At 49.7% G+C, this 14,034-nt stretch overlaps 1 protein-coding gene across 1 annotated transcript in view; it reads right to left on the bottom strand.

Moving 5' to 3' along the window:
- Positions 1-13,511, bottom strand: part of LOC124788863 (collagen alpha-1(I) chain-like) — a 19,917-nt gene extending 6,406 nt beyond the window's left edge. The window contains exon 1 of the mRNA XM_047256146.1: positions 13,483-13,511. Within this exon, the coding sequence (XP_047112102.1) occupies positions 13,483-13,511 (29 nt within the window). The remainder of the gene's footprint in view (positions 1-13,482) is intronic.
- Between the last annotated feature and the right edge of the window lie 523 nt (positions 13,512-14,034).

A 14,034-nucleotide genomic window follows, 5' to 3' on the forward strand; every position in this document is an offset into this window, starting at 1 on the left:
CTACTTTTCTTTCGGACACATCTCACACCTATTCCCATTTAGACCTCTCTATATGTACTCCCCAACTTGCACGCCGGTTTGAGTGGTATGCACTTTCTGATACATATTCGAGCGACCACTTCCCGTGTGTTATCCATCTCCTGCAGCATACCCCCTCTCCGTGCTCCTCTAGTTGGACCGTCTCCAAGGCAGACTGGGGGCTCTTCTCTTCCAGGGCGACCTTTCAGGATCAAACCTTCACCAGCTGCGATCGTCAGGTCGCACACCCCACGGAAGTCATTCTCGCTGCTGCTGAATATTCCATCCCTCACCCTACTTCTTCTCCACGTCGCGTACCGGTCCCCTGGTGGACTGCAGCATGTAGAGACGCTTTACGTGCTCGTCGACGTGCTTGTCGACGTGCTTTACGCACCTTTAAACGCCACCCTACAGTGGCGAATTGTATCAATTATAAACGATTACGTGCTCAGTGTCGTCGTATTATTAAAGAAAGCATGAAAGCCAGCTGGGCTGCTTTCACAAGCACCTTCAACAGTTTTACTCCTTCTGTTGTCTGGGGTAGCCTGCGCCGGCTATCTGGCACTAAGGTCCACTCACCAGTTTCTGGCTTGACGGTCGCGAATGACGTCCTTGTGGCCCCTGAGGATGTCTCCAATGCCTTCGGCCGCTTTTTCGCCGAGGTTTCGAGCTCCGCTCATTACCACCCTGCCTTCCTCCCCCGCAAAGAGGCAGAGGAGGCTAGGCCACCTAACTTCCGTTCCTCGAATCGTGAAAGTTATAATGCCCCATTCACCATGCGGGAACTCGAAAATGCACTTGGCCGATCACGGTCCTCCGCTCCAGGGCCTGATTCTATTCATATTCAGATGCTGAAGAACCTTTCTCCTGCGGGTAAAAGTTTTCTTCTTCGTACTTACAATCTCATCTGGATTGAGGGACATGTTCCCGCATGCTGGCGCGAGTCTATTGTTGTCCCGATTCCTAAGCCGGGGAAGGACAAGCACTTGCCTTCCAGTTATCGCCCCATCTCGCTTACCAGCTGTGTCTGTAAAGTGATGGAGCGAATGGCTAACTCTCGATTGGTTTGGCTGCTCGAGTCACGACGCCTACTTACCAATGAACAATGTGGATTTCGTAGGCGCCGCTCTGCTGTTGACCGTCTGGTTACCTTGTCGACCTTCATTATGAATAACTTCTTGCAGTGCGCAGTGTACACGTGTCCTGGAGCGCTGTCTTCAGCGTTCTCTTGACCGTCTTTACTCCTGGAGTGTCGCCAATGGCTTCCGTTTTTCTGCCGAGAAGACGGTCTGTATTAACTTCTGGCGCTACAAACAGTTTCTCCCACCGTCCTTACGACTCGGTCCCGTTGCTCTCCCAATCGTGGAGACAACAAAATTTTTAGGTCTTACATTTGACAGGAAACTTAGGTGGTCTCCACATGCCATATTTGGCTGCCCGTTGTACCCGTTCTTTAAATGTCCTCCGCGTTCTCAGTGCTATGTCGTGGGGAGCGGATCGAACCGTCCTGCTTCGTCTATATCGGTCGATAGTCCGCTCCAAGCTGGATTATGGGAGCTTCGTATACTCCTCTGCACGGCCATCCATCTTACGCCGCCTCAACTCCATACAACATCGAGGTTTACGACTTGCGATTGGAGCGTTTTATACTAGTCCCGTAGAGAGTCTTCATGCTGACGCTGGCGAATTGCCACTCACCTACCGGCGCGATATACTGCTTTGTCGGTATGCGTGTCGGCTACTGTCAATGCCCGACCACCCGTCTTATCGTTCCTTTTTTGACGACTCTCTCGACCGTCAGTACGGGTTGTATGTCTCTGCCCTGCTACCCCCTGGAGTTCGCTTTCGTCGCCTCCTTCAACACCTTAATTTTTCACTCCCTGCAACCTTTCGAGTGGGCGAGAGCCACACGCCACCTTGGCTCCAGGCTCAGGTCCGCGTTCACCTTGACCTCAGCTCGCTCCCAAAAGAGGTTACCCCCGGTTCGGGTTACCACTCCCGTTTTGTTGAACTTCATTCAAAGTTCATTCAAAGTTCATCAATATGACCTTCATTTATACAGATGGCTCAAAGACCAATGACGGGGTCGGGTGTTCTTTTATTGTCGGGGCACAAAGTTTCAAATACCGGCTCCATGGCCATTGTTCGGTCTTCACAGCTGAGTTCTTTGCCCTCTACCAGGCTGCTCTTTACATCTGCCGCCACCGACATTCTGCTTATGTCATCTGCTCCGATTCCCTGAGCGCCATCCAGAGCCTCAGTGATCCGTATCCGGTTCACCCTTTCGTGCACCGGATCCAACGCTCTCTTCAGCAGCTGGTGGACGTCGGTTCTCCGGTTAGCTTTATGTGGGTCCCTGGCCATGTCGATATCCCTGGAAACGAAGCTGCAGATGCCGCGGCCAAGGCTGCAGTCCTCCAGCCTCGGACAGCTTCTTGTTGTGTCCCTTCATCAGACTGTAGCAGGGTAATTTGTCGGCACATTTTATCGCTGTGGCATACCGATTGGGCTGCACTTACAGACAACAAGCTTCGGGCCTTGAAACCTCTTCCCGTGGCTTGGACGTCCTCCTCCCGCCCTTCTCGGCGGGAGGAGGTCGTTTTGGCCCGGTTACGCATTGGACACTGCCGGTTCTGCCATAGCCATCTGCTGACGGCTGCGCCGGCGCCGTTCTGCCCATGTGGGCAATTGCTGACGGTCCGCCACATTTTAATGTCCTGTCCGGATTTTAACACACTGCGTCTAGATCTTAACCTGTCATGTACTTTAGATGCCATTTTAGCGGATGACTCACGAGCAGCTGCTCGTGTTCTTCGTTTTATCAATTTGACAAACCTCTCTAAGGACATTTGATGATGCTGTTTTTTAATCCTATGCCTGTCAGTCTGTCTTTTATCGTGTTTTCCCTTTTAGTTGTTGTTTTAAACGTGTGCCTCGCGGTGCATTCTTAACGTAGTCAGGGCGCTAATGACCATTGAAGTTGTGCGCCCTAAAACCACAAAAAAAAGTGGAAAGAGGTGGTGTAGAAGGGGAAGAAATGGACAGAGATAGTGGAAGGACCGAATGAGAGAGGCTAAGATGGACAGAGGACAGGAAAGAGGAGGTGGATAGGGACAGGGGAAAAGAAAAGATAGCAGGAAGACAGGGAAGGAGGAGGTGAACAGACAGGGGGGGAGGGGAAAATGGATGGAGAAAGGAAGAGGAGGTGGTGTACTGATAGAGATGGATGCAGAAAGGAAAGGAGTGGAGCTGTACAGAGAGGAGGGAAAGGGACAGAGAGAGGTGGAAGAGGAGACTGACAAAGAGAGGGGGACAAAGAGATGGAACTAGAGTGGGAAGCAGGAGACGAACAGAGGGAGGAGGAGATTGGGAGATTGAGAACAAGTGGAGGGAGAAGGAAAGAGAGGGGGTCAGAAGGAGGCAGATAGTGAGTGTGAGCTGGAGGAGATGCACATACAAGGGGATGGTGGAGATGGATAGAGGGAGGGAGAAGGAAAGATGGATTAGGAAGACTCGGTTAATATAAGAATATAAAATAATCAACGAACTCGTGGGTAACAAAGTAAACATAAAAGTAACATAAATTTACAATGTTAATATCTTTTGCACTTTAACTTCCTACGATGTGACATAATTATGACTGTAATCAACGTATATTATAAAAATGTGTGAACGTATAAATGATTCACATTTCTCATCCAAATCACCAACCGATTTCTATCAAACTCGATACACGTTCCACTTGCAGTTTGGAAACAACAATCGCTATAGGGTAAGAGTCACCTACCTATGAAAGTGTTTGGGGGGGGGGGGGGGGGGGGTGCGGTTGATGCAAAACACCAGTGTAGCGAGTGATGGGAGAAAACCCAGACTTCTGTCATCCAGTATTTGAGAATGAGAGTACTTAGTTACTTGAAACTAGCTTTGCAGTTAATATCAAACCTTTACGATGCTTTTTCTCGCTGACAACCTCCACAAAATGATTAAAAGGAAAAAAGTTTATGGCTTACTGTATTTTCGCTGTTCACACAGCAAAACCATCGCATGAAGCATGACTTTTTAGTTTAATACTTCTTTACTACTGATGGTATTTGTGAAACATTTTCCATGCAGTAATCACTTACACCACAGAAAATAGCACATAAATTGTCATTGCGTGTCAGACTGTTAAGGAGATATGGCGTTATACACCCTAAGATGCGTGAAAAGTTGCCGCATCATGCAAGACTACTTATTCTTCTTCTGCTTCTGATTAGGTTTGCCCTGTTTGTCTAATTCCTTGGATGTACTGGATTCCCTGCTGTTGCATCTTTTAGATGGTTGTCTGGGTAGTTTCCTAGTCAGGAAGAGTCCATCCTTTTCAAATGATCTGTTGCCTTATCGACTCATTTGTTCTTTTGTCTCTATGGTTACTCCTTTGATCTGTCTTGGTAGCTTCATTATCACTGCCGTCATTTGTTTCTACTCTAATCTGTTGCATATGTCAAAACGATGCAAAAGTAGTTTGATATGTTTTTATTTCCCCTTCAGCTGTAATAAATTTGTTTCTCCACACCGTATTTTGCAGACATCCAGTTACCCTTACTGCCTTTGTCACTTGATTTTTCACTTCCGTGGCTAAGAATTTATAGCTTGCGATAAGAGCCCCTAGATAGTTAAATCTCTTCACTTATTCAATTGACACATCATCTACTTCTAATTTACACCATACAGGCCCTTTTGGTTTTATTTGTGTAAGGATGTATGTATGTATTACTGGGGACCTAGAAACGATGGAAGCTTTGTCCCACCGTAGCCCTTGGTGGTTCACAACCCCACAACAGCCCCCTGCGGGTCCAGGGTAAGAATAGGCCCGAGGTATTCCTGCCTGTCGTAAGAGGCGACTAAAAGGAGTTTCAACCATTTCGGCCTTCCATGTAATGGTCCCCCTTGGGGTTTGACCTCCATTTTTCAAAATTCTACAGAAGTACGAGCCTTTTGGGGAAGGACACCTTACGAAGTGTATCACTGGTCCTCCGTGCACTAAGACCTTGGCACTCAGCATTGTAACGGCGTTGTAACCATACCCACTATTCAACAAATTGGGCCTAAACACCTGATGGGTTGTAAAAGTTACGCCCATAGTGCGTCCCCATCTGCACCTACGATCATGGACTTTCCATGGCACCCGAAATCCAGCACGGTAGCCAGCCCATTGTGGTGGGGTCATCATGTACCGTCTAGGTTGTAGCCCCCTGACAAAACACGGATCGTACTGCCGATACCTGAGCTGCACCCTTCCCCACGTCGGCCAAGGAGTAGATGCCCGTCTCCTTGGGGCATCAGGACTCCCAGCAATGGTCATCGTGCCAGGTGGCCCTTGCTGACGCTCGGTGGCGCCCGTGGGGAGAGCCCCTGGTTGGAGTGGGTGGTATCGGGGCGGACGTTTCGCAGATGAAACGTCAACATGTATCAGGTCGCTCTGCAGCCGAGTCTTTCAATAAGAAAAGTACTGTCTCTGGTTCTGGTTCTCCTGCCCTTTCCACCTTGGTCACTCGCTGGGAGGAAGGACAGGCCCACTGGCTTGGGGCGAAGTAATTCCCCCACAATGTGGTCCGTTCTCGGACCGATGGGGGGACGTTCGCCACCTCCAAGCCCATGTTCTTTGTTCAGCACATCGAGGACATCTTCGGGGAAATCGAGGCTCTCAGCAAAATGCGTTCGGGGTCTGTTCTTATAAAGACCACCTCCGCCACACAGTCGGCGGCGCTCCAGGCGTGCGACCGACTAGGGGACATCCCAGTGTCTATTGTCCCGCATCTGGCACTGAATTGGACGCAGGGGGTTATTTTTCATCAGGACCTCCTGCTGCAATCTGATGAGGAGCTCAGGGTCAACCTGGAGCGCCGAGGCGTGCATTTCGTCCGGCGGGTCCAGCGCGGCCCCAAAGACTGTCACATCGACACCGGGGCCTTTATCCTCGCCTTCGAGGGGGACGTTCTCCCGGAGAAGGTAAAGGTGATGTGCTATTGGTGTGACGTGCGACCTTACGTCCCGCCTCCTATGCGCTGTTTTCGGTGTTTGCGCTTTGGGCACATGTCGTCACGGAGTGAGGCTGAGCCCCTTTGTGGCGATTGTGGACGTCCTCTTCGTGAGGAACATACATGCACCCCACCACCTCGAGGCGTTAATTGTCCTGGCATCCACTTGCCTAGATCCTTAGACTGCCCCCGGGATCAGAAGGAGAAGAAGATTCAAGAACTCAAAACTTTGGATCGTCTCTATCGTCTCTCTTATTCTGAGGCCAGGAAGAAGTATGACCGCCTCCATCCTGTGACATTGACCACTTCGTTTGCCTCAGTTGTGTCCACTCCTTCCACAGTATCCTCACCCCTATCCTGTACCCCCTCCACCTCCTCCCCCCATCCGGGGTCTATGCCTCCACCTCCCAAATCCCTCCCTTCCAAATCCTCCTCCCCGGTGGCCCCCGCCTCCTCTGCCCCAGGGGCCACCCTTCCTCCTCCTCCCCCCCCCCCCCACTGCCTGAGAAACGATCCTCTTCTCAGGCGTCCATCGGCGAAGCGTTCCGGACCCCGGCTTCTGAGGTCCGGCGTTCCGAAACGGACCCCGCGCGTGAGGACCTTCTTCGGGTCCAGCCCACCATCCCTGTGCCTCCTCGGACTTCCAAGAAGGCCTCCAAGAATAAGTCTCTATCGCCCTCTCCACCCCGGCGCGTTTCGTCAGACGTTCCATCCGTGAGTCGCTGCTCCTGGCCGTCCTCAGTTTCGCCGGGATGCTCTGCTGCCAGGCGCTCAGCTGGCCTCTCGTCGGCAAATGATGCTGCCCCTTCTACGCAATACAGGACAGCGACCGCAGCTGGCGACGACTCGATTGAACAGGTTCCGCCTCCCGCCAGTTGTAGCGTTGTTCCCTCGAAACCTGGCCCTCCGCGGCCGTCGAGGTGACCAGCTCTTCCCCCGTCTCGTTCCCCCTTTTCTTTTTTTTTTACTAGCGATGGCCTTGTTACATTGGAACATAAGAGGTATTTGATTTAATCAGGAGGAATAACAACTGCTCCTCCGCCTGCACCGTCTGCTTGTCCTTGGTCTCCAGGAAACCAAGTTGCGCCCAACTGACCGTATTGCCTTCACCCACTATACCTCGGAGCGGTATGACCTCACCCCTGTGGACGGTATCCCAGCTCATGGTGGGGTCATGTTGCTCGTTCGGGACGATGTCTATCACCATCCCATCCCATTGACCACCCCACTCCAAGCAATAGCTGTCCGCATTACTCCAGGAAACCAAGTTGCGCCCAACTGACCGTATTGCCTTCACCCACTATACCTCGGAGCGGTATGACCTCACCCCTGTGGACGGTATCCCAGCTCATGGTGGGGTCATGTTGCTCGTTCGGGACGATGTCTATCACCATCCCATCCCATTGACCACCCCACTCCAAGCAATAGCTGTCCGCATTACTCTTTCTGCTTTTACTTTTTCAGTTTGTACCATCTACACTCCACCGTCATCTGCTGTTAGTCGGGCTGACATGATGCACCTGATTGTTCAGCTTCCTCCGCCGTTTTTATTGTTTGGCGACTTCAATGCCCATCATCCCCTTTGGGGCTCTCCTGCATCCTGTCAACGAGGCTTGGCGGATGTCTTCAACCATCTCAATCTTGTCTGCCTCAATACTGGCGCCCCGACTTTCCTCTCGGACTTTACTCATACCTACTCCCACTTGGACCTTCCGATCTGTTCTACCACTCTTGCCCTTCGGTTCGAGTGGTATGTCCTTTCTGACACCTATTCGAGCGACCACTTCCCCTGTGTCGTTCGTCTCCTGCACCACACCCCACCTCCACGTCCTTCGAGCTGGAACATACCGAAAGCCGACTGGGGACTTTACTCCTCCCTGGCGACCTTTCTGGACCACGATTTTCTCAGTTGCGACAGTCAGGTCGAACACCTCACGGCTGTTATCATCAATGCTGCTGAACGTTCCATTCCTTGTACTACCTCTTCTTCACGTCGCGTTTCCGTCCCCTAGTGGAATGAGGCTTGTAGAGACGCTATCCGTGCTCGACGACGTGCCTTACGCACCTTTCGCCGCCATCCTACGTTGGCGAATTGTATTGGATACAAACGACTCCGAGCGCAATGCCGTAGAGTCATCAAAGACACCAAAAAGCTTGTTCGGCCTCTTTCACTAGCTCCTTTAACAGTTTTACTCCCTCTTCCGTCGTTTGGGGTGGCCAGCGCCGGCTGTCGGGCCTTAAGGCCCACTCCTCGGTACCTGGCCTGACCTCCGGTAATGAGGTCCTTGTTGATCCTGTGGCTGTCTCCAACGCCTTCGGCGGCTTTTTCGCGGAGGTTTCAAGCTCCGCCCATTACCACCCTGCCTTCCTTCCCAGGAAAGAGGCAGAAGAGGCTCGGCGACCTTCCTTCCACTCACTGAATCTGGAAACTTATAATGCCCCCTTTACTATGCGGGAACTCGAATGTGCGCTTGCACTGTCCCGGTCCTCTGCTCTGCGGCCAGATGCCATTCACGTTCAGATGCTGGCACACCTTTTATCCGGCGGACAAAAGCTTCCTTCTTCGTACCTACAATCGCATCTGGACCGAAGGTCAGGTCCCAATGCGTTGGCGTATCGCTGTCGTTGTTCCTATACCCAAACCCGGGAAGGATAGACACGTTCCTTCTAGTTACTGCCCCATTTCTCTCACAAGTTGTGTTTGTAAGGTGATGGAGTGCATGGTTAATGCTCGGTTAATCTGGATTCTCGAATCTCGACGGCTACTTACCAATGTCCAATGCGGTTTTCGTCGCCGCCGCTTCGCTGTTGACCACCTTGTGACCTTGTCGACATTCATCATGAACAACTTTTTGCGAAGGCGCCAAACGGTAGCCGTGTTCTTAGATTTGGAGAAGGCTTATGATACCTGTTGGAGAGGAGGTATCCTCCGCACTATGCACAGGTGGGGCCTACGCGGTCGCCTGCCCCTTTTTATTGATTCCTTTTTAACGGATCGAAAGTTTAGGGTACGTGTGGGTTCCGTATTGTCCAACATCTTCCTCCAGGAGAATGGAGTGCCTCAGGGCTCCGTCCTGAGTGTAGCCCTTTTTGCCATCGCGATCAATCCAATTATGGATTGCATTCCACCTAATGTCTCAGGCTCTCTTTTTGTCGATGACTTCGCGATCTACTGCAGTGCCCGGAGAGCATGCCTCCTGGAGCACTGCCTTCAGCGTTGTCTAGATAGCCTATACTTATGGAGCGTGGCAAATGGCTTCTGGTTCTCTGAAGAGAAGACGGTTTGTATCAACTTTTGGCGATATAAAGCGTTCCTTCCGCCATCCTTGCATCTCGGTCCCGTTGTTCTCCCGTTCGTGGAAACAACTAGGTTTCTAGGGCTCACATTGGACAGGAAACTTTGTTGGTCTCCGCACGTCTCTTATTTGGCGGCCCATTGTACACGTTCCCTTAATTTCCTCAGAGTTCTTAGTGGTTCAACTTGGGGAGCGGATCGCACTTTCCTGCTTCGCTAGTATCGGTCCATAGTCCGATCGAAGCTGGATTATGGGAGCTTCGTCTACTCGTCTGCTCGGCCATCCATCTTACGCCGTCTCAACTCCATCCACCATCGGGGGTTACGTCTTGCGACCGGAGCCTTCTACACTAGTCCCGTCGAGAGTCTTTATGCTGAAGCTGCCGAATTATCATTGACTGACCTACCGACGCGACGTACTACTGTGTCGGTATGCCTGCCGGCTATTGTCAATGCCCGACCACCCCTCTTATCAGTCCTTCTTCGCCGATTCTCTCGACCGTCAGTACGGGTTGTATGTGTCTGCCCTGCTGCCCCCTGGAGGCCGCTTCTGTCGCCTGCATCGACAATTGGATTTTGCCCTCCCTACCACCTTCAGAGAGGGTGAGAGCCCGACACCACCTTGGCTCCAGGCTCCGGTTCATATTTATCTCGACCTCAGTTCACTCTCGGAGGAGGGTACTCCGGCTGCAGTGTATTGCTCACGGTTTGTCGAACTTCGTGCTCGACTAGCTGGTCACACCTTTATTTACACCGATGGCTCCAAAACTGCCCGGGGCCGTCACCTTTAATTACCGGCTCCTCGACCAATGTTCCAGCATTACGGCCGAGCTTTTTGCTCTCCATCAGGCCGTTCAGTATGCCCGCCACCACCGCCATTCATCGTATGTACTCTGCTCTGATTCACTCAGTTCTCTTCAGAGCCTTGGAGCTCCCTATCCGGTCCATCCCTTGGTACAATGGATCCATCAGTCCCTCCATTCTTTCGCTGATAATGATTCTCTTGTCAGCTTTCTGTGGGTTCCCGGACATGTAGGAGTGCCTGTGAATGAGGCTGCTGATGCTGCAGCCAAGGCTGCAGTCCTCCTGCCTTGGCCAGCCTCCCATTGTGTCCCGTCATCTGACGTTCGTGGGGTTGTTTGTAAGAGGCTTGTGTCGTTGTGGTGGGATGCTTGGTCATCCCTCCAAGTAAACCGCTCCCAACTGCTTGGACGACCTCCTCCCGACCGTCTCGGCGAGAAGAGGTCCTTCTGACCAGGTTACGGATTGGGCATTTCCAGTTTAGCCACCGCTACCTCCTCTCCGGTGACCCAGCCCCGCAGTGCCCTTGTGGTCAAGCATTAACAGTGCGCCATGTTTTACTGTTGTGTCCCCGCTTTAGTCAATCTCGTGTTGTCCTGTCCCTGCCATCTACTTTACCGGATATTTTAGCTGATGACGCTCGAGCAGCTGCTCGTGTTCTGCGTTTTATAACTTTGACTGGCTTGTCCAAAGACATCTAACTTTTTACTTATTTTATCTGCATCTTTGTACGGACTTTCTGGTGTCCCCCCTCCCCTTGAGTTTTACTAGATTCCATGTGCTCTAACACTTATGACTGGGCGCTAATGACCTCCGTAGTTGAGCGCCCTTAAACCGTAGGTTTGCCTTTTCTTGATCTAGCTTCTAAGATAAGTCGTAGGGTCAGTATTGCCTCACGTGTTCCAACATTTCTACGGAATCCAAACCGATCTTCCCCGAGGTCGGCTTCCATCAGTTTTTCCATTCGTCTGACGCAATTCGCGTTAGTATTTTGCAGCCGTGACTTATTAAACTGGCAACGCCTGCTTTCTTTGGGAATGGAATTATTATATTCTTCTTGAAGTCAGAGGGTATTTCGCCTGTCTCATACATTTTGCTCACCAGATGGTAAACTTTTGTCAGGACTGGCTCTCCCAAGGCTGTCAGGAGTTCTAATGGAATGTTGTCTACTCCTGGGGCCTTACTTCGACTTAGGTCTTTCAGTGATCTACCAAATTCTTCATGCAGTATCATATCTCCCATTTCATCATCTTTTACATCCTTTTCCCCTTTCTATGACATTGCCCTCAAGTACATCGCCCTTGTTTAGTCCCTCTATATACTCCTTCAACCATTCTGCTTTCCCTTCTTTGCTTAGAACTGGGTTTCCATCTGAGCTCTTCATATTCATACAAGTGGTTCTCTTTTCTCCAAAGGTCTCTTTAATTTTCCTGTAGGCAGTATCTATCTTACTCCTAGTGAGACAAGCCTGTACATCCTTACATTTGTCCTCTAGCCATCCCTGCTTAGCCATTTTGCACTTCCTGTCGATCTCATTTTTAAGACGTTTGTATTCCTTTTTGCCTGCTTCATTTACTGCATTTTTATATTACCTCCTTTCATCAATTAAATTCAGTATTTCTTCTGTCACCCAAGGATATCTTCTAGCCCTCGTCTTTTTAGCTACTTCATCCTCTGCTGCCTTCACTACTTCATCCCTCAAAGCTACCCATTCTTCTTCTACTGTAATTCTTTCCCCCATTCTTGTCAATTGTTCCCTTATGCTCTCCCTGAAACTCCGTACAACCTCTGGTTTAGTCAGTTTATCCAGGTCCCATCTCCTTACATTCCCTCCTTTTTGCAGTTTCTTCAGTTTTAATCTACAGCTCATAACCAATAGATTGTGGTCAGAGTCCACATCGGACCCTGGAAATGTCTTACAATTTAAAACCTGGTTCCTAAATCTCTGTCTTACCATTATATAATCTATCTGAAACCTGTCAGTATCTCCAGGCTTGTTCCATGTATACAACCTCCTTTTATGATTCTTGAACCAAGTGTTAGCTATGATTAAGTTATGCTCTGTGCAAAATTCTACCAGCCGGCTTCCTCTTTCATTTCTTCCCCCAATTCACATTCACCTACTACGTTTCCTTCTCTTCCTTTTCCTACTATGGAATTCCAGTCACCCACGACTATTAAATTTTCGTTTCGTTTCACTATATGAATAATTTCTTTTATCTCATCATACATTTCATCAATTTCTTCGTCATCTGCAGAGCTAGTTGGCATATAGACTTGTATTACTGTCGTAGGCATGGGCTTCGTGTCTATCTTGGCCACAATAATGCGTTCACTATGTTGTTTGCAGTAGCTTACCCGAACTCCTATTTTTTTTATTCACTATTAAACCTACTCCTGCATTACCCCTATTTGATTTTGTATTTATAACCCTGTATTCACCTGACCAAAAGTCTTGTTCTTCCTGCCACCAAACTTTGCTGATTCCTGCTATATCTAACTTCAACCTATCCATTTCCCTTTTTAAATTTTCTAATCTACCTGCGCGATTAAGGGATCTGGCATTCCACGCTCCGATCCGTAGAACGCCAGTTTACTTTCTCCTGATAACGACGTCCTCCTGAGTAGTCCCCGCCCGGAGATCCAAATGCGGGACTATTTTACCTCCGGAATATTTTACCCAAGAGGTCGCCATCATCATTTATCCATACAGTAAAGCTGCATGCACTGGGGAAGAATTACGGTTGTAGTTTCCCCTTGCTTTCAGCCGTTCGCAGTACCGGCACAGCAAGGCCGTTTTGGTTATTGTTACAAGGCCAGATCAGTCAATCATCCAGACTGTTGCCCCTGCAACTACTGAAAAGGCTGCTGCCCCTCTTCAGGAACCATACGTTTGTCTGGCCTCTCAACAGATACCCCTGCGTTGTGGTAGCACCTACGGTACGGCTATCTGTATCGCTGAGGCACGAAAGCCTCCCCACCAACGGCAAGGTCTATGGTTCATGGTGGGGGGGAGGGGGGGAGAAGAAAAAGTATGAATAGTAAATGGACACGCACCTACTAATTTACCACAACAGGACAAAAGTTTCTGGGAGGATCTAGAAAGTGTAGCATGCAGACAAGTTAAAGTTCTCTTGGGCGATTATAATGCACGAATAGGAAGGCAGGACCCACATAACGGATTAATAGGCGAGTGCCTAGTACAGCAGAGGACAAACTAAAGGGGGCGGTGGTAAGGTTAACTGAACTGTGTCGAGAACACAAACTGATGATAATGATGACAAGTCTTCCGTGCCAAACCGAGTAATCAAAAAAAGAAGAGAGAACTGGGCAATTCCATGCACGCACCTTGCAGAACTGCAGACTGGACTGGCCATTTAGCAATCAGTCGGACAAACACTAAAGAAATCTGAAGAAATCTTAACAGAAAGATCAGGAAGAACACAAGAAAAGAATCTTGGCTTCTTGCAAATAGTGGTACAGTGTCAGAGTGTATGAGAACGACCGGAAACATGAAGACAGATAGAGACAAATTAAGACGCTATAGATACAAATACGAGAAAGAAATAGAAACTTCCAGTGAATGCAACGACATAAAGTTGAAGGTGGGGAAACAGTCTGAACTCTGGTGAAAGAAAGAAAAGGGAAAGAAGCACTGGTGGCGGAACAAAGATTCTGAGGAAATGGTGGAGAATCGCAAAACAGCCTGGAGGTGCTGTAACAGCAAGAAAAATGGAATAAATGATAGGCATTCCTAGGAAAAAGGAGGGAAGCGCCCTGAACACTAAGATGGACCAGAAAACGGCATGAAGCAGGAGCTGGACGAGATTCAGAACATCTTAATGAAAAACCAAGAGTAGAGACTTTTTCGGGAAATTAAAATCGTGTGTGACTGGATAA

The sequence above is a fragment of the Schistocerca piceifrons genome, chromosome 3, assembly GCF_021461385.2.
Source record: "Schistocerca piceifrons isolate TAMUIC-IGC-003096 chromosome 3, iqSchPice1.1, whole genome shotgun sequence".
Lineage (NCBI taxonomy): Eukaryota > Metazoa > Arthropoda > Insecta > Orthoptera > Acrididae > Schistocerca > Schistocerca piceifrons.